Raw genomic sequence first — 20,013 nt, 5'->3', positions numbered from 1 at the left:
GCTTGCTTGGTTTGATAAGAGCCTATAGAGTCCTCGAGATTCCTCTGGCGACTGCTGACATGTTTTTATACAGATGTGCGCTCTCGCTGCCGTTCAGGCCTCATTACCACCGGCCGACGTCGATCATCCTTCTCCTTCTCATACCTATAGCAGAAAACCTCACCCTCGGCATTTAGAGCCTGTCGGAGCGTGATGACCGGCGCAATCGGCAACAGGTCAATCTCAAAGTCCAGCGTGACATTCACCCCGGCATAGTCAAAGGGTAGCACCGGGCCCCCAACCTCGTGCAGCCGCCGCGCCGGATCGACCGCCTGCCACCGCGTCAGGATCCGATCGAGGTTGCAGTGGTGGAGGTAGAAGAGCGGGTCGCCCGGGCTGTTGGAGGCATCCCCGATCGTGCCCAGCACGCCGCCGACGCCGAAGTGGCCGCTGCCGTGGATGTTCGGGACGCTGGAGACGGGCTCGTTCTCGATCTGCCTCGCGAAGGCGGTGTAGTCTGCGCTGGCCAGGACGAGGTCGACGTTGGCCTGCGCCGCGAACGTGTTCATGATGCTAGGGATGAAGTCCCGGGTGAGGCATTTGGGCCCTTTGGGGTAGTTGACTGTGAAGTGGGGGTAGGCGAAGGGGCCGTCGGCGACGCAGCCGCCGCCGGTGCGGCCGGTTAGCCCAAGGGGGTTTTGCTCAGCCGTGTTGTTGCGGAAGGGGCCGTTGCCTCCAAAGCCAATGGTCGCGCTGAATACGTCCGTCTCGTAGATGGCTGTGGACGACGGGTTGGTGGGATCCGCGTCGCGGGACCAGTCCCAGTATCTGCTCGGGTTAGCGCAAAAGCTCAGAACGTCTCTTGAGATAAAGAGGCTTGCTTACGGCTGTCCACCAGTCCAGCCGCATTCGTCTCTCAGGGCTGTCTCATAAGCCGCTATAAAGTAGCGGTGCCAGAGGATGAAGAAGCCCTAGGATTCATTCAGTTTGCGGGTGGCGCGAAGCAGAGATATCGTCACTTACGACCCAGTCTGCGATGGTCAGCTTGGAAGCTCGCCGAGCGAGGGTGGACGATGCTCACGGATGTTTGGTGTCTGAATGTTATGGACGGCGTGGAAATCATCGAATCGGCTGATGGTTCCATTGATACCTGAGATGGCAGGCAGCCTTGTCAAACACTTGACGGCAGCAATATAGCGAATCTTCTCATTCCTCTTTAAGGCTCTCCACTCCTTGCGGACAGGGGGCTTCCGGCAGGTCGCTGTCGCTGTTGGTGTCGCTCTCGGTGTCGGTGTCGGTGTCGCTGAGGCCGTGGCGCTGCCGGTGATCGTCGAGCTTGATATTGTTGAGATAGAAGAACTCGAAGCACTAGTAGCAGGAACAATGCATGAGCAAGCCGAGGAAACTCGGGATGCTACATTCCCAGTGCACATCGATACTTGAAAGGTATCAGCTCCACTCTCTGTAAGGAAGGTTCTAACGTAGGAAATCTTTTGCAAAATCTCTGTGCATTCCATCGTCGCGGCCTCTTTTGGAGGCGCAGATCTCAAGGCATGGTCAGGTCTCGGGGAGCGGTTTGTTTGTGCATACCAAACGTTGGAAGCGCTGCAGCACCGGCACAAGGGGTCGCAGTGTAGGTCGGACAGAAAGTCGAAGCTTGCGCCGCATTCTGGATCATCTGTCGGTAGCAATTGTCGCGATTACAGCCTCTCTTCGGCGACGCGGGTTTCGGCGCAAAGGCCGGCGAGCGAAATCCTACCACAGCCACTGCTGAGGACAGGACGAGAACAAGGCCGCTGAGAAGCTGCATCTTGGTGACGGCGAAGGAGATTCGCAAACGACAGTGGTGGGCAAAAGTCCTTCCCTACTCCACATGGCGAGTGCGTGTGTGTATAAGTAAGACATACTCCGTGTAGATGGGCACAACAGATATCGGATTCATTCGAGCGATCTATCATCTCGTGCGGTAGTCCTCGGTAGAGTCGGTAGATAGTGAAATGTGTGTGCGTTACATTAGGGGGGATATCAAGCCCACTTGAGTACCAATCTTATTAAAATTTAAATGAACCCGTGATCCGGGAGTTCCAAAAACTAACAACAGTGGGACTCGGAAGTTTAGCATTTCTTTTTTCTTTTCCTTTCTTTTTTTTTTCACAACAGATCAGCCACCATCAAGGCGGAATCCTCGGCTCATGTTTTGTTTTGCAAGATTCCATGAGCCTTTCGGGATTTGTTCGAGAATAGGACGCTGACCCAGGTTGTAAAGCATTCGGAGAACCCGGGCTAATACAGAAAGGAAGGACCGTTTAGTGTTTACTTACCATTTCGCTTCCCCTGGTGCACCAGCTTCCCTTGGATGGCGGCGCAAGAGCTGAGGCTACTCTTGCCCAGATTTAGCCAAGCGGCATAGGCCATTTAAGCGACCTCTGCCATTTGGTCGTTTCCCGGTTTCAACTTCTCCCCATGCATTTTTTATCTCTCGTTCTCAGTCGTCCGGAATAGCGGTTCCGGGAAAGCGAAAATTTCTTACATTTACAGTAACGGCTGTGATTGGATACCAGCGACCACGACCTGGCTAGTGCGTCCTGCGGCCTGTTCGTGTTCGCAACATTTTCCTAACCGGCAAGCCGTTGTGATAGAATCCGGACTCCGTACTCGATGGATTCGATGGAATCGATCAGATGCAGTAATTTGCAACTACAAACATTGATAGGACGTTGAAAGTCCAGACCGAACCATGAGCTGTGTATGAATCCAGTATATGGTGTCTTCATTTCTGTTGAAACGAATAAAATTGGCATTTGTTAACTCTCTTGTTCCGAAGCCAAAGCCACTTGAAGCCATATAGATCTTGTCATGATGAAGATCGAGTTTCCGTGAAGCTGATTAGCAATGCAGCTGTGGCTTCTCTACTTAATGGAAGGTCGTGATAGTTCTCCATTTACCAGAGGAGCTGGCATCGTAAGATGCCAATAGATCCAGACACTCGCCACCCTCGCTCATGCCCTGTCCAACGAGGACCTGAGATCCAGTAGGAGCCAAGCAGGTACCGGGAGGTAAATACAAAAACCCTGGTGACTAGAGATTGATTTTACCAAGGGCCACATGCTTACCATGCCAATCTTTAAGCATGGTTGGAATTGCTTCTTGTGCAGGTGTCGATACTTGAGAAGCGTATGCCTATTTAGACTGTTTATTTCTCTCGCTCCATCAGTTGAAGCATGCCAGTGATAGCTCCTTTTTCCAATTTGCAATGGGATCGCTGATCACAAACGAAAATGGCTCGCGGCAGTACATGTTTTTGGCGGTGATGAGCGTCTTTCTACTCATCTCATATGTCGCCGTCACCTTGAGGTTGTTGTACCCGATCAGCATCCCGAAGAGCCAAAGCTAACCTAAGAAAGGCTGTACTGTCGATACTTCTGTCTCAAAGTCCTGGGGCTCGATGACTTCATCATAATAGGAGCTCTGGTAGCTACGACAGGAATGGCCATTCAGAATGGGTTCCATATTAGTCTGGGGACAGGGCGACATACCGATGAGCTCCCGCTGCAGCAGATCATGATTCCGACACTCAAGCACTGGTACGCATATCAGATCGTCTATCCATTCGTTCTCTACCTCGTCAAGCTCAGCATACTCGCCCTCTACCATCGAATATTGACACAGAGAAACTTCCGGCTCTGGGTATGGGCCGTTTCGGGCTTCATCACCGTCCAGACCGTCGTGGTCATGTTCGTACAGGTGGGCAGATCCCCTCGCAGCATCCCAGAACACAGCTGAACTGTTTCGCAGGCATTCGAATGTGGATCGCGTGTAAGCGGCGCTTGGTCCCCGACTTTTCCAGAGGGCTGCAATAACGTCGCTGCGTCGTACTACTCGATGTCTAGCATCAATGTCTTCACCGACATCGTCATCCTGGTGATGCCTTTGCCGACACTAGCCAAGCTAAAAATCAACATCCGCAAGAAATGTGAGCACACCTTTCCGCCTCTTCAGCTAGCCAGCAGCTTTTGAAGGAGACTTGACTTAAAAATGAAAGTACAGGTGCCCTGATGGGCATCTTCTTGACCGGAGGAGTAGCAATCACTGCTTCGTGCTTGAGGTTCTACGCCCTCCACGTCTATGACACCACCGAAGACGTGGCGTACGATGCCATCTACGTGAGCAATTTTCCAACAGTCGTCTCTCTGCCCCGGCCGGTTCCTTCTTGCTTTGCTAACCTCACACCTTTTTTTTTATCTTCTCAAAGATACTGCTCTGGTCCCAGATCGAAGTCAACCTGGCCATCATCACCGCCTCGGCGCCTGCGCTCCGCCCTCTGTTCAAGAAGACGTTCGCCGGCTCCTCGGATCGCTCAAAGTACGGCTACCACGGCTATCCGCGGCGCAGTCACATGAACGCGGGCCGCGGCGCGGTCGAGCTGCAAGCGTATAACGGGAAGCACGAGGCTGTCATCGCGGCGAACATGGCTGGGGAAGAAAGCAGTAGCCAGGAGTGTATACTTGAATGGGGCAACCATCGAGGGATCGTGAAGACGGTTGAGACGAAGGTATCTTCGGGAGCGATGTCGGAGGCTTGAGGCTTGAGGTTGAGGCTGAAGAGCTGGATCTGAGCACAGGTATCAGGATGCCTTGCGTAGACATATGCTTGTTCTTTATTTTCTTCTGGGTTATTTTTTTAATAGATATTCATTTTTCGTCTATTGGGATTTGGGAACTTGTCGCGGGGGGATCCTGTAACACGAAAAGTACGATAATAGCGACAAGGGAAAAGTATGGAACTGAGCCTAGCGCGGCATAAAATCTAATAACATTTACAACTATCTATGGACGGCTTGTTGGAAGAAAAGAGTCCACGAATCGATTCCAGGTCTCACTGTCTTACATTTTTCTGGAGCAGCGGCGAAAATCAAGACCATAATAAGATCGGTTTTCAATATTGAATATCTGATCACTTATCACTATAGAGCTCTTGCCCTTCTTAAGGGGAATGTAGGTAAAATTCAGTGCGCCGCTGACTGTCGATTACAGTCAGGACAAGCAAAAGTGTGTAACCGAGAGCGCTCGGCAGCGCACAGCCTTCGCAGAAAAGTGCAAACAACCTCTCTAAGCGAAGGCAATTAATCAATCATTGAAAAAGTGCAAGAGACTTTTTGATTATTGATTGTAGCGCGCGACTTTTCGACCAGTCGCTCTTTCTCGCGTTTCCTACAGTAAACTCTACGAATCTTACAGTAGTTGTATAAGCTACCACGGTACAGGCGTAATTGTTACACCCTTGAGGGTATAAATACGGTACTAGTACGTAGTCTATTCCCAACGCTATAAGCGAGTCAAACTTATTTTCAACCTCACGAACCTTAGCGATCTGCTTCATACCTACTACGTACGTACTACGTCGCAGGCGTAAGTATTACCCCTCGAGGGTAGGGAAAACAGGGGGTTTAAAGTGGAAACTAAACTTTTAAGGCACCCTCGAGGGGTAATACTTAGGCCTGTACCGTGGTACGTACTACGTACTTCGTACTTACAACCTTACCCCCCACATGAATTCATGTCGAAAGTATAATTTTGCAAGGGATCTTACCAGGTCTTAAACCAATCAACTTAGTATAAGGATTCATTCAGCCTTGGAAAGTATCTTTGAGCCAGTAATTAGTCTGTACAATGGAGTCGACAAGGCTTTAAGCCGTTCAGAAATCACCGCTCTACGATTTATGGAGCTTATGGGTCCGACATTTGTTCATGGGGAGGGGGGGGGGGTAGTCCCTTATGAACCTTATGAGCGGATCTCACATCACGAACCTTACCGAGTCCCGACCTTTGTCTTAAAATTTTTACCGATTGTGCAATATCGACATCCCTTAAGTACGAATACCTTACGAACCTTACCGTATATCCTGCAAACCTTGCCGACTTTTTTAGAACCTTATCGATATTATCGACCTCCTTCATTCAAATCTTACTGACGACCTCTTTTCTTGCAAACCTTACCGACATATCATCGCTATCATCGATATCACTAACATTACCGACCTCACCGACTTCACCAACCCCACCGACCTCCCAAGCTGAACTAACGCATTACAAAAGGTCTAAGAGAGACCCCCCCAAATAAAGAGGGGAAAAAGAGGATAGAGAGGGAGGAAAAGAGGGAGGAGAACGAGAAGAGAGGAAGAAGGGAGGTAGCTAAAAGGAAAGGAATGTGACCTCTTATTGCCCTCCTTCCAAGCGGATTTAGCCCCCCACCTTCTTGGCTGGCTTACCCCTATTCATATCCATATGTACTCTACAGTAGCTGCTGTTTCTGAGGCTATTCTTTGTATTCCCAATCCCCTCTTCGCGCCGCACTACGAAAGCGCCGAGTTGAAAGTAGCTAATGCTGCTGATATGTGAGTCTGCAAAAGGTTGAGGATGTGAACGGGGAGGAGCAACGAGAGCAGAGTTAGCAGACGGCGTTGAAAGAGAAAGAAAGAGACGCCGAATTGTAATCAAGCCTGGGACGAGTAAAGAAGAAACATGCTGCGTGAAATTTAGGAAGTCTCACCCGAGTTCCTCTCTCGTTAGTAGCAACTTGCTATCCGGTTAGAAGTGAACCAGTGATTCGTATCTACACTCCACTACATTCCACACATAAGTAATGCACAGATCCCCCGAATGAAGCCAGCCCAGCGATACCCGGAACGCCATAATCCCCATCCCACTTTGTATTCTGTGCAACGAGTTGCAGCCTCACCTCTTCCCCGCTCTCCTTGCCTTGCCGGGTCTCTGCTTCACCACACCCTTCATCTTCTTGCTCGAGAAGCCTCTCAGATCACCGGAGCTCTGTGCGTCAGTGCTCTTGCTGAAACGCTTCTTGCCACCGTGACCGTATTTCTCGTCCTTCTTTTGGCGCTTGTTCGGTCCCATCCGGTCTTTCCTCGATGATTTACTGCCAATCTCCTCCTCGACAGCAACATCGAACAGATCAGCTTCATTCGTGGCTTCCGTACCCGCTCCTTGACGCTCTGAAAACCTATTAGCATAGCTCCCTGCAGCCAGATCACGGAAACAAACTTCTCTTCAAGTCCTTGATCTTGTCCAAAGTCTGCTTGCGCTCCTTGTCTCGCTCCTGTAGCTTCGCGACCTGGACCTGCTTGCCAAACTTCTTCAGATCTCTCTGTTTCCTAGCCTCCGCACTAGCCTTCTTGCCTGCTGCCTCATCAATCAACTTCGCCTTGATCCTTGCCATGTGCTCGTCTGCCTTGACCATCTCCGCGAAGTAGTCGGTAGGCCTCGTGAACGGCACGCCCTCTGCCTTTAACTTCTTGCGCGCCTCCTGCGCTGCGGACAGCGACTGTGCGTAAAATGCAAGCTCGCGGTTCAGATCATCCGACACATCGGCAATCTCGACCGGCTTAGACGTTGTAACAGACTGATGTTCCGAGAAGGACATTTTGGAGACAGGTAATGCTATTCGTTTGAGGGCTGCGGTGAGAGCAACGGTATTGTTGATCGTAAGGCGTTGGTGGGGGATGAGATCTTCCTTTTCTTCGTCATCCAGATCCTCGAGGTCGGACACCGGGATATCCTCGTCGTCTTCCTCTTCGGAATCTTCATTGTTCTGATCGTTCTCGCCCGCCGAAGAATCGCTGTCGCTTTCGTCGATACCGGCAAAGTCAATCTGTATGGTCATTAGATCTCCATCTCTTCAAATCGCATGGCAGAACTTGCCTTCATTGGTGCCTCAACCTCATCGTCACTACCACTCTCCTCGTCACTCGATTCAGCTCCTCCATTCTCGCCCTCCTCTTCAACATCCTCCCAATCCTCCTCTGTCGACTTGCCATTACTTTGCTTTTTCTTCGCCATTTTCTCCTTATTCAATTTGTTCGCAGCCTTCTCTTTCTTCTTCAGATGTTGCTTTCCGAAGTCGATTCCCTTCTCGGCGGCCAGGGCCATCTTGAGTTTACTTTTCGTAGGCATTCTGGCAGTATTGTGGTGGTTTGCGCAAATGTCGAGATAGAGGTTATGGGGGCAGGGGAATTGGGTGAACATTTAATTTTCAGAAGCTATGTTTTCTGCCGTCATATGCCGCCCCGGCAACGGACAAACGATCATGCGAAGACAACGACATATAACGTTATAGGCATGGCAGATCTACAGAAGTCCTTAGTGATGCCATTATTCTTCGATATAATAGCTCTATATTGAAAAATGTTATTTCATAGCCAATGTCCGGCATGTATCATCTACCTCCGTCAACTTATAAACTAGCATTGACTCTAGGCGCAACTTCCCCCCTTGTGGAGCCCCCCCAAAAATACCCGTCCTCTGTTGACTAGGAACTTTCCTTTTGAGGTTATTAAAACATTAGGAATTGACTTGGATACTGCTTGAGACAAAAAGATCTCTCAGTCCTAGTCTCTTGGTGTACTTGGCACAAGTGAAAGAAACAGTTAATTCCTAGAAGGCGTTCTTGAATTGGCCCGGTATCAAAACTGCAGATATCAGACGTCTTGAGAGCGATGGTGCAATCCCAACTATACACTTTGGCAAATCTCGTCCTGCAGCCTGCGATACCTAAGTCATCATCCCAGAAAAGACGTTGATGAGTAGACTATGTGAATCTGCGGCATGCAAAAAGAAACCCCCCAAGGTTGTTCTGCAAACATCCACTTTCAATGCCATTTGTTCCGGCGGGAGTACATGCCTGCTCAGCTGAATCCTAAACACTGTCACATATCATCATCAGCATCAGCATCCCATGACACTCAGCTAGCCTTCCTAGTGAATACACTCATATCCCGCAGAGTCAAAGGTTCTGGTGCAAGCAACGGCTCAAGTTTCGGAAGACCATCAATCTGCAGAGCGAGCCCGCCACACTCTCCACGTTTGCTTCCTCACTTCCGTGTAGCTTGAACTTGCGGGTATTGGAAGCCAAGGTATTGGAAGCCATGCCTGAATAACTAGAAACCGGAGCCCAAGTATATGTATTTCTCGCTCGTTGAAAGCCATATCTTCTGCACTACTAGCAGAAGACATGCAGACACAGGCAAAGTTGCGAACAAAAACAGGGGCAAGCTGCCATCCCTCGACGGCATGAACTTCGGGGGAGCATTCTACACTGATGCTGTCGTCCTGTAGGCATTCCTTTCTCAGCCGTGTGTCCCCTGCTTTCTCGTTGAATCTTCACAGACCCTTGGCGACTTCGGATGTCTGAAGACGGCGGGCCTAAACGGAGACTGCGGCGCCTGGCTCTGCAGATTTAAAAGAGCGACACCTTCTCTCGACACGTACAGCAGATCCGCACGCTGCTCTGTGTGTCCACGCGAGGGACTTGATGATCTCCAATCGAGACTGGAAGTAATAGCCCGGTCAGCGATCGCACTCTGAGAGAAGACGCGGCGTCTCCCGCTCTTCTGCTCGATCGTGGCATCTGTCTGTAGATTTTGCGCCGGATAGGGTATAGGGAAAAGGCGCATGATTTGCATTCACAGCAATATCCATACCCTTTCTACTGGCCCCCCCTCACACCCTGATCTCTGCTGCAGAACCGCGAACTCTATGAGTTGGCACCATGCAGAGAAAATTTGTAGATGTCTCTGTAGTCTCCGTATCTCGAGGAAGAAGCAGAAAAGAGGCTTCTAGGCCCCATGCTGGGACACAGCGGCAAAGGGGTTCGCATGGGATGATGGTCCGGACTTGAATGGTTCGGAGATCATGGAGAGAATGATTCGAATGTGCGCAAGATACAGCGGAGGAAGTTCGCCCGAGGGGCTGAGGAAATGGAGACTGCAGATTGGACGGAGGGGCGGAGGAGGCAGAGGGTATCATACTACATTGAGGAAGGAATGTTATTTTATCTTCATTACAATTTTCTCTCTCTCTCTCTCTCTCTCTCACTCACATCTCAACTTCCAGGAACCAGGTCAATGCCATTACTCAGTATCAGCCGCACCTACATCCGAGCCCTGGTACTCCATCTCAAGCTCATAGAAAGTCACGAATGAGCCTGACTTTCAATCTCCAGCCTGGACATCCAGCTCGATCTCCTCAGACTTGACCTTCTCCCAACCCTCCGCCTGCGCGGTCTAAAACGTGGAGTTCCTATCTAACCGAGCATTTCCTCTTACATTTCTTTTGTTTACGGTGGTAGTAACCTCTGTGTCCTCGCCATACGTGGCTGCTTCGGCGCAAAGGAGACGGATGGATCTTCGCTGGTATGGGGGGTTTTGCAAATATCAGAAGTTGCCTTACCTGCGCATATCATGTATAAGCCACGATCTGATTGTCTGAGCTTGGCAGAGCATATTGAAGACCACACAGCTTGGCTGCAACAATGAATGAATAAATAAATAACGTGATTCGAGGCGCCTACGTAGATATAAACCAAGTGACGGCAAGCTCCAGGCCACCATCCTGGCTCGCAGGGGGACACTTGAAAAGCGTTGAAGTGCGAGACGCGTAAGTAAGGACGGCGAAGCGAGACGAAGTAGTGCAGGCGCGTCATAGTCATCCAGTCACGATCACAAAACCACAAGACCAATATACAAGATGCAAGGATCTAATGCAATAATCGTTAACTCCAGCCTGCAAGGAATTGCTAGAAAATACGGTGGTATCATGCTCCCAACCTAGCCATGCAACGCCAATGATAGAAAAAGGAGACTATTCCAACAGACATATGCCATTGGCACTGGAAATTTACTAATCAGACATCTATCCTTCCCAGTCCAAGCTCGCAGAACCCATATTTTTCTTATCCCTCTATATCGTAGCCCCGTTGATCAGGCCACGATTTTCTCTCTGGAGAGACCTGCAAGACACAAGTTAGAGGAGTGATTGAAATTGGTGGAAGAGGAAATCTTACTTCAATTTTCCTGCTCAACAACGACGAGTTGACCTTTGTGCATGACTTGGGCAGTGAAAGGGTATTCCTCCAACGTGCCAGCAAAGACAGCTTCCTCCATTTCATAAAGGTCCTTAGAGGAGTTGAATTTTGACGGACGATCGTAATGATTGTGGGCGACAAGGGTGACCTCCTTGAGGCCATTGATGCTCTTGAACTTGCCAAGAACAACATCGAACTTTTCGGCTGCCTGGCACCACGAGATATGGACTTGGGAAACCTTGCGGAGACCAGCGGTATTTGCGTGGGTTCTGACGATCGAAGCTGCGGCCATTATTGCACGAATGTACTCATCCATGTCCTTCTTGCGTGATCCGCAGCGAAGGTATTCGAAGCTGATGATGTCGTCTTGGTAGTTGACCCAAGGGAGCGGCCGCGAGCTTCCTGGAAGAGCAGGTGCTCGCTGAAGAAACTCCAGAGCGATGGATGTGACATTTCCTAAGCCGACAGCGGTGATGATGCCTGGAATTGGAACGCTCTCGTAGTGCCACTGACACTTGAGATGACTCCAGCGAACTTTGATCACACGAGGCTTTGGCAGCAAGGCGTGGACCATGATGCGGCTCTGTATCTCAGGTGGGGAGTTCTGGTAGTCGATGGAGAGAGCGGGAGGGAGAAGAGGCTGAAGGCATTTCAAGCTTCGAGGGGCAGGCGATCGAAAATTCCCCTGGCTGATAACTGTGAACGTATTAGTGATTGTCCCGAATGTAATGGGACAGTGGAGTGCTACCTTGCTCCGCCTCGTGATCCTGGAGAACAAACTCATCATGACTAAATTCCGAGCCAAGAACGGTCATTCCAGACTCGTCGACCTCTCTGCAGTCTTCACACTTGACGTGAGCACAACTGTGGTTGCCGCAGCGCCATGGCCAGCACTCGTTGGGAGTGATGAATACCTCTCCACTACACTCACAGCATTCGACGTTGTCAACGCTCTCGCAGTAGGGGTCACGATATGGGTTAGACATGGTGACGGTATGGTATTAGCGTGCGAGTAAGGTGTGTCTTGAGAAGTGGCAGAGAGGTGGTGGTAATGAAAGAGGTGGTGATGAGAGATTTGGTATGGATGAGGTGGTATGAAAGAGTTCGAGTGAAAGGTGTTGTATGATAGAGCTGGTGAGATGAAGGTTGTGTGTTGTAGTGAGGTGAAAGACATGTCGAGGAGAGGAAGGTCGTCCTTTTATGCCCCGAAGAGTGCGAATGCTTGATCTGCCATCGACGACATTCGGGCGGTGAGCGGGAGTTCCTGATTGGTCTAAGGAGCTCCGATCCCCTGCTCTGGTGAATTCTCGACTCCTGATTGGTTCAAGGAACGCAGATCACCTCCTCTGGTGAATCCTCGACTCCTGGTTGGTCCCGTCCACGACTAGCGCGTTCAGGACAGCAAACCACTCCAGCAGCTTTTTCGAGAGCAAGAAACAGACAATATACCATACAATATATCATATACCATACGATATACCACACGATATACCACAACACTACACCATCCAAGATACAAGCCACGATCAGTCACCACTGATCTTGGCGTGCCTGAAATACTTCATACCCACCCAGGCGACGACAACCCAGACCCAGGCCATCACCGAGGTCAGGATGATCAAGGCAGGGTAGTAGCCGACGATTGGCAGGGTAGGATCATCTTCCAGCTCAGGAGGAGCATAAGGTGTCTCTCCGACGTCCCATGCCCAGCTCCAGACTCCGAGGCAAGAGCCCATGCCAGTGACGAACACGATCCAAGTAACGATAAGCACCACCCACCCCCACCACTCTGTCTCCGAGTAGTCCCATTCCTCGTGCTGCACCGGCAGAGGGCTGGTGGGAAGCCCGCTGAGAGACAACGGAGACTTGGCCTTCTGCGCAGATCGTCGGCGAGTAAGAGAGCCAGAAGTTGGGGGGAAATATGAGTCTGCGGCAGAAGGGAGCGGGCCAGGTCGTGCTGTTGGGGGGCCACGATTCCTCATACTGAAAATTTCGTCTTCGTCGGTCGTAGATGTATAAGTAAGAGTTGGACTTGTCGCTGTCGTTGATGAGGTCAGAAAGTGGTCTTCAGAACCCATGGGCAGTGTTTTGATGGCCGGTAGTAAAACATTGTTGGCTCGATTGGCATAACCTTCCATCGAAGGACGAGGTGTTACATCAGGGAGACTGAGGCCTAGGCCAAAGCCTGATGTATGGGGCACTTCTTTAGGGGATTCTGGGCTCAAGGAGCCGTCGCCAACATCGCTAAGATCAAGGCCAGTCTCCAGTGGGGATGCTTTGAGCTCTTTCTTTTCTCTTTGAGCCCCACGGCCAAGTAATGCCGCTTTTCTCAAAGAGCCTTTTCTTCTTCTCGTCTTGTGTTGCTGGACGGCAACAGCCATGGCCCTGCCAGTCTTCTTTGGCAATATCCTATCGTCACCAGGCAGGAACTCGGGACTCTGTCGAGTCCTATCAACTAGTAGTTGGTCGTCATCGGCGCTGGCTCTGAGAAACGATAACTTTGACATGATACTCCCAGAAAGGCTTCTTCTGTGTCCTGGTGAGGTGTCTTCTTTTTCAGGATGAGGTTTAGCGTCTTTCGAGTGGTTGTCACTCTTCCCATTGAAGGATTGGTGGGGTTGGTGGTCCATTTCGTCTTGTTTGTTAGGGGTATTTGCGTTTTGGTGAAGCATGTCCAAGTCTCTGGGAAGAAAGGTGCGCTTGAGGGGCTCATCCAGCAAGAGCGAACGATGAATGCCCGAATCCTAGGACACAAGAAGTGGTTGACTGATAGACAACAAGTGTTGATGCAGGCTTTACCTGAAGCCTCCTAGAAATTGTTAGCTTGGCCCATCTTAGTGTAGTGATCAAACGGCTACAAGTTGAGTGGGCATGGAAAGCTCACCAGCTCAATATCACGGTCAATGCCAGGAATTTGCTTATAGGTTTCTTCGGCTAGAATCCTTCTCAAGCTATAGTCTCGAAGAGAGCAGTCTGTTTCAAGCGAGTGGCTATAACAACAGTCTCTTAGAGACTTTGGATCCGCGGGATAATTGGGTGCTTGAAAGGCTGTCTTTGACAAACACAGGAATCCACAGGGGTGCTGAGAAGAGTATCAGCATCTATCATTCATCATCCATGATTGGGCTGAGGTGAGTCAACTATAGGTGCGTGATGGGAAATTGGTGGGAAAAAAAGGCTTCTTGGTTGTATACAATATCAACAACCCACTTACCTGAAGACTGATGATCCAACCAACCTTGGCAGAGTCGAGTGGCTGTGCACGCTATCGGTGTCAACATCAAAAAAGGTCAAGCTGGCGGCGACATCTAGTAAAAGGGCCTGAGTATATCAGTTAGACCAATTCGAAGGGAGCAATAACAGAAGGTAGTCCCTTTGATTTGAGATCTCAAAATTCCTAGCCTTCAATTTCTCTCCACTCCTCGCTGGCTGTCAGGCCCGCAGAGGGGCGACGCAACGCCTTCGAGAACTTCTTCTCTCGAGTCGCCGATGATCAATTGATCCGCGGTTCGAAGGGGATGTAGGCAAGACCGGGGTATATGTGTTGCATGGCCAGGAGATTACGACACGTTATAGTCCTAGTCCCCGAGTCGAGATCTCTCTATGAATCTCCAAAGCCAAACAAAGCCCACAGACAAGATAATAATACGGCTGCCGAGCTATTGCGATACGGGAAAGACTGTCTTTCTTTGCATTGAGGCGTGGTCGGTGGCTGTGGATAGATGGAGATGTACTCTGTATGAGATGCGATTGAAATAAAGTTGCCCACTAAGGCAGCTTCCCGCAAATGTCAACAATTACTTAGCCCATGTCAACATTGGCTTCCAATCTCCACTCCTACTCCTCTCCTCGAGTCGCGAACGTCCATCTCCCCACCCGCTGTTGCAGATTGTGCCGCATCTTATACAGTCAGTAAGACAGCAATGCAGCCCTTGAACCTACCCATCCCCCGTCCCCCGCGGACCCCCAGCCCGCCGACCCCTATCCAGGAAGAGCCCGAAGATGGCGGCCTCGGGATCGGTGGAGGTCCTCGAACAGTGCACTCGACCATCACCTTCGCCTCCAGATCTCTCACTCCCTCTCCTATTATGGGCGACGCTTTCCCCAGCCATTTCGGATCCATGGCCTCTCCAATGCCGTCCTCTGCTGGCCTAGGAACACCCTCTCATGGCTCAGATATGGGATTGAGCCCTAGATTCCCAGTAGCAGGACCCAGGAGCCCTTTTAACTTCCAGACACAGTCGATCAAAGATGTGCCCGCGATGGCAAACTCAGTAAATGACAACTATTTTCTATCACCAGACAGAGTAAATTGGTCGCCCCAGCTAACCGAACAAAAGGCAAGCAAACGAAGAGGTCACAGATACAAGCATTCGAGCGTGTCTACCCAGCATCAAATCTTCCTCGAGCCGCCCCCACGCGCCCCTCTTGCGCTTCCCGCTTCCCTTCCGATTCCCACATATACAGAGGCATGGAAAAGCAGGTCCGCAGAGCAATCGAAGCGGACGGTTTGGTGTTTTTGCCACGTCCTGACCGCAGGTTACGTTCTGTGGTCCGCAGAAGGCTCTCTTTCCCTCACAGCGCTCTCCCACCTCATATTCTTCGACGCCGTGTCCGCCACCATCTGCGTGGTAGTCGACGTGCTCGGCAACTTCCAAGTCTGGAGGTGTTCTTCGATTCGGCACCCCTTCGGCCTAGAGCGCACCGAAGTCCTGGCCGGCTTCGCCATGTCCGTCTTCCTGCTCTTCATGTCCTTCGATCTCATATCTCATAACCTTAAACACGTCCTAGAAGGCCTAGGCACACATAAGCCTCACCACGCGCACTCACACGAGCGAGTATCGTCTGGCTCTGTGGACTCAGCCGCTCTGCTTTCCATAATCGCTACGCTAATTTCAGCCTATGGTCTCAAGAACCACGCCCGGATCGGAAAAGCTATGCGCTTCTCAGCCTTTTCCTGGCTCCCAGGCATGCTCTCCAACCCCTCTCACCTCCTGACCCTGTCTTGCAGTACGGTTATGCTTCTTCTTCCCCTCCTCCCCATCACACTTTACATCTGGCTCGACCGCCTTTTCTGCGCCATCATAGCCATATCTATGTTCTTCCTCGGCGTCCGGCTTGCGGTCACGCAAGGCCTGATGCTGCTGATGTCCTACTCTGGCGAAGGCGTCAGCGATGTCATGCGCGAGATCCACAAAGAGCCCATGATCACCCAAGTCGAAGAGGCCAGGTTCTGGCAAGTCCACTACGGCTTATGCATGGCGAATCTTAAGCTGAGGGTCAGAGGCGATGAAATTGCACTGGCAAAGCTGAAAGATAGGATCAACATGCTGGTTAAGAACAGACTGGGCGGGGGCTACGGCAAGGGAGGAGGCATGAAGTGGGAGGTTACCACACAGCTAACGATTGATAAATGAATTTCACAAAGGGAAGAGGTAAATTTGGCTCCGGTGTCAGGCTAGCTTTATACATCTCTTGTATTTTGCGGATCTTGGGTCATGAGAGGTCATGCATCTGCAGCTATCTGCGGTGCCGTGCGGTCGGCATTGCCTCCATCATTATCTGGAGCATGCCCACAGAATTCACGCTTGCCAGTTTCTTTTGTACGATAGAATAAAATGCACACATATACTGATCAGCATAGGATCTGGCGAAGCATTTTGCGAGGTTCTCGAACACCCGCTAAATGATTATTGTGACTTTCCCATTTCACTTCACGTCATATGAGTAGTCCAAGAGGTTTCAATACTGCAGTTGAGCAGAAATATACATACATGCATGTGTGTGTGTGTGTGTGTCTCTGCCGGGCTACTCGGGACAAGAGGATGTGAACGGGGTGTGGTGAACGCAAACAACGCAAAACGCAAAACGCAAAACATGGTGATATCATCATGGCCACGCCAAAAGCCCCTTTCTCTCAGCCCATACAAATTTCCAAACCAACCAGCCCTTTATCCCGCGCTAGCAATCAAGTAATCAAGCGACCAAACGCCTGCCAATGTTTGTTGTGTGGCATGAGCCGTAACCTCTACTCCAGTTTACTCCCCAAATATCAGGTCGATTGAGTGGATGTATGGGGTATGAGAGTTCTAAAATAAACCCCATCCCTTCCTCGCTACTCCCTCTTTTCCCCTGCTCACGGGGTCATCCACCCCCTTCCCCCTTTTCTTCCCCCTCTCCTCGACCTCTAGCTCCTTCAAGCCCTCCATCTTGTCCAGCACAAGCTCAAGTAACTCCTTCCGCCTGATAACCTCCAGGTGACCCCTCACCCGCGGGTCCTCCCTCGCGAACCGCTCCACCTCCTCTTTCGTCAGTCCCCTGCCAAGTCTAACATCCAGCTCTCTCGGGAAGTTGTAGTAGAATTCTGAGAGGAGCTCGACATTGAGGAACAGGACTGCGGTGGAGGTGAGCTTGGTGGCGACGACGTCGAGGAAGACCTCCGGACAGAAGTAGCGGGAAGAGGGAGAGGAGCATTGTTTAGAGCGGAGGGCTGTGAGGCGCATACGCAGAAGTTGGGCTCGGTCGCGGAGGAAAGTTGCTTCGCGGCCTGAATGACAGTCAGCATCACATACGTATAAGCATATTAAAAGGATCGAGGGCAAAGTACCTCGTTGCAACAAGTCCGACGAGTAGCCACCGGCACCACTTGCACCATCGGCAACAACTTCTACTTCGCCTTTCCTCGCTTTATCAACGAAGAACATGACATCCTTCAATTTTCTTTTCCCGCCTACGGATTTCTCGACATCTTTCACAGCTTCTTCGCAAGCTTGGAGTTCCTTTTTCAAGACGTCTGCTATATTTTCTCTGCCTCGTGCCCATTCACCGTCTTCGACGTCGATTTCGAATTTGTAAGGTTTGATGCAGTTTTCTACTTGGTCAGAGGTGCTATAGAATCGCTCATTGAGAATTCCGGACGCAGCTTCGGTGATGGCTTGGCGAGCAAAAGGGTGGGATGCGAATGTGCTTTGGGAGATGAGGCGGTCGACGTGGGATTGGAGGGCGTTCGCTACAACTGTTGTTGCTAGACGGCCGATACCGAGTTTCGTAAGGGCAGAGGTGGAGGCATCGAGTTTACGGTGCCAGTAGAGAGATTCGGGATCAGCGTTAGGTAGATCTACAAGGGAGTCTGGTTCGGGAGGCGGGGGGGAGAGGTTTGTTACTGGCTTGTTCCAGTATCTAGATGCGAGGAGGTCAAGGACTCGTTGGTCCAGCTCCTCTTTGAGCATTTCTCGGACTTGTGGCCGTCCAAAGCTTTCTGTAAACTCTTTGAACGAGTGCTTGAAAGCGTCCAAGCTTTCAGCCAAATATGACTCTGCTGAAAGGGGCCGATCGTTGTATTGGACCTTGAACTCATAAGTCGCTTCTTCTAGCTCTTGGCGGATGGCATCGCCCGTGCTCTGTAGACTCGCAGCCATCTTTTGTTCGAGGACTTGCATCAGCTTCTTGCGCAGCGTTGTTGTTCCCACGGCTACGCCGGCATCTTGCCCAAATTCGAGAGGGTGTGAAGAGAAGAAAGAGTGCTCATTCTTTGCAATCGCTGAAGCAATGCCTTCGCTACCTTTCTTGAACAGGCCGCTTGTTTGGGGGGGCACACGTGATACCACACCAACATAGCCGAGTCTCAGGGGGTATTTTCGGTCGTTGAGGATTGCCGCGCCTCTTGTAGCATCCACCAAGTCCATCTTCGTTACTACCCCAATGGTGCGCTCTCCTCTCGGATCCACTCTCCGACTTGCTCGGAGAGCTGTGGAATTCGCCAGATCGACATCTGCTGCCGAGATAGCAAGAATAACATTCGGTGGTTGAATGTACTTGTCGCAAAGATCAGAGATCTTCTGCTTCAATTCTATCGGTTGATCATGACCAACAACTTGAATGTAACCAGGAAGGTCGATAAGTGACAGGTCGGGTACGTAAGGAGACGAAATAGTCAGTTGAATTGGGTCATCGGAGACGCATTCGGAATCTGGAACTGCTAAGTTGAGCTCCGTCAAGGTTCGTTGAATATGCGAAAAGTCTGAGATCTTGCCTAGACCTAGAGCTGGGAACTCCCCATATTCCGCCTGTGAATCAGGCGTGTTCACAAGCGTCAACTCGATCGGCCTCCGGGTAACCATATTCGATCCTTTTGGCAAGAATTCATGTCCAACTATAGCTTCCAACACTGAACTCTTCCCTGACGATTGAGATCCAATCACCACAATCGAGGGCAAGTTCAAGGTGTCCGATTGTCCAACTGTCTGTAATATTCTCCGAATCTCGATCATTTTCTTGGTCAGAACCATCATCTGGTCGTCTCTTGCCGTCTCCTGTCCAGTCCTGGGGTCTTCCTCATTGGCCTGGTCGTATCCATATGCAGCAGCAGTTCCTCCACCAGCAGTAGCCCCTAGCTTGCTTCTATTTGGCGACTCGCCTCCGGGTCCTCCCTTCTCGCCCTCTCCACCCGGCCCCTCCCCAATCTCCTCATGGATCCGCAGTACTTTCTGCAACCATTCCGGCAACTCAACTTGCTCTTTCGTATTTTGCCATCCTTGCCGTGTCTGATCTGCGATACCCTTTGCCCCGCCAAACAACCCTTCAGCAGCTCCAGTTACAGTTTCCTTTGTGGTGTTGAAGACATCGAGGGCGTAGTTCCCGGCCTCTACGCAATAAATCAGCAAGCCGTTCCTCTAGATACAAGCGAGGAGATGTACGTTGAGCCTGATACTGCACATAGGCCAGTCCAGCAATCGTAGCACCACCAAACAAAGCCGGTATCCTTGCGAATTTGAGCAACAGTTTCGGAAGTATCCGTACGAAAGAGGCGTTGCGGACAATGACTGCGTTAGAGAAGGCGGTATTCCCTGCCGGCCAGGTCTGTCTTCGTGCTGCCCTGACTGCCGAATGTGTCTTGAGAAGACCGCCGGCGGAAGATGCTGGGTGGTGATGGAACTGACGGCCTGCTGATACAATGTTGCCTCGCTGGGCGAGAGGCAACAGCCTGGCTGACAAGAGCCGCCCGCTCATGGTAGCCAGACGTGGGACTGTAGCAAGGCTCTTCTTGGGTATCTCTGGGTCATGAGAGTCGATTCATCGATTCATGAGTTGTAGTGGATGTAGGTACACTTAATATTTATTGTCTAATGCCTCTGGTCTTCTCACATAGTGGAGTCGAGG

At 50.8% G+C, this 20,013-nt stretch overlaps 7 protein-coding genes across 7 annotated transcripts; 2 read left to right on the top strand and 5 right to left on the bottom strand.

Moving 5' to 3' along the window:
- Positions 1-65: 65 nt before the first annotated feature.
- L3040_002365 (uncharacterized protein) lies at positions 66-1,789 on the bottom strand (the record flags this gene model as incomplete). The annotated part of the gene is made up of 5 exons (XM_007289735.2): positions 66-807; positions 865-950; positions 1,003-1,010; positions 1,061-1,417; positions 1,570-1,789. The coding sequence occupies 5 exons, from the start codon at positions 1,787-1,789 to the stop codon at positions 66-68; spliced, it is 1,413 nt and encodes a 470-aa protein (XP_007289797.2).
- A 1,443-nt stretch (positions 1,790-3,232) lies between these two features.
- On the top strand, positions 3,233-4,561 carry L3040_002364 (uncharacterized protein; the record flags this gene model as incomplete). The annotated part of the gene is made up of 5 exons (XM_066155525.1): positions 3,233-3,336; positions 3,384-3,723; positions 3,775-3,952; positions 4,027-4,142; positions 4,232-4,561. The coding sequence occupies 5 exons, from the start codon at positions 3,233-3,235 to the stop codon at positions 4,559-4,561; spliced, it is 1,068 nt and encodes a 355-aa protein (XP_066012521.1).
- A 2,152-nt stretch (positions 4,562-6,713) lies between these two features.
- On the bottom strand, positions 6,714-7,946 carry L3040_002363 (uncharacterized protein; the record flags this gene model as incomplete). The annotated part of the gene is made up of 3 exons (XM_066155524.1): positions 6,714-6,988; positions 7,038-7,644; positions 7,695-7,946. The coding sequence occupies 3 exons, from the start codon at positions 7,944-7,946 to the stop codon at positions 6,714-6,716; spliced, it is 1,134 nt and encodes a 377-aa protein (XP_066012520.1).
- A 2,784-nt stretch (positions 7,947-10,730) lies between these two features.
- Positions 10,731-11,840, bottom strand: L3040_002362 (uncharacterized protein; the record flags this gene model as incomplete). Its single annotated transcript, XM_066155523.1, has 4 exons — positions 10,731-10,779; positions 10,834-10,843; positions 10,972-11,550; positions 11,603-11,840. 4 exons carry the CDS (start codon positions 11,838-11,840, stop codon positions 10,731-10,733), a joined length of 876 nt encoding a protein of 291 aa, XP_066012519.1.
- A 540-nt stretch (positions 11,841-12,380) lies between these two features.
- On the bottom strand, positions 12,381-13,484 carry L3040_002361 (uncharacterized protein; the record flags this gene model as incomplete). The annotated part of the gene is made up of 1 exon (XM_007289739.2): positions 12,381-13,484. One exon carries the CDS (start codon positions 13,482-13,484, stop codon positions 12,381-12,383), a length of 1,104 nt encoding a protein of 367 aa, XP_007289801.2.
- Positions 13,485-14,777: 1,293 nt separating this feature from the next.
- L3040_002360 (uncharacterized protein) lies at positions 14,778-16,271 on the top strand (the record flags this gene model as incomplete). The annotated part of the gene is made up of 2 exons (XM_007289740.1): positions 14,778-15,128; positions 15,195-16,271. 2 exons carry the CDS (start codon positions 14,778-14,780, stop codon positions 16,269-16,271), a joined length of 1,428 nt encoding a protein of 475 aa, XP_007289802.1.
- A 672-nt stretch (positions 16,272-16,943) lies between these two features.
- Positions 16,944-19,863, bottom strand: L3040_002359 (uncharacterized protein; the record flags this gene model as incomplete). Its single annotated transcript, XM_007289741.1, has 3 exons — positions 16,944-17,401; positions 17,462-19,498; positions 19,551-19,863. 3 exons carry the CDS (start codon positions 19,861-19,863, stop codon positions 16,944-16,946), a joined length of 2,808 nt encoding a protein of 935 aa, XP_007289803.1.
- Positions 19,864-20,013: the final 150 nt, after the last annotated feature.

This window comes from Drepanopeziza brunnea (genome assembly GCF_022702325.1).
Source record: "Drepanopeziza brunnea f. sp. 'multigermtubi' strain 214-2 chromosome Unknown ctg3, whole genome shotgun sequence".
Lineage (NCBI taxonomy): Eukaryota > Fungi > Ascomycota > Leotiomycetes > Helotiales > Drepanopezizaceae > Drepanopeziza > Drepanopeziza brunnea.
This window is presented reverse-complemented; position numbering and strand designations above follow the sequence as displayed.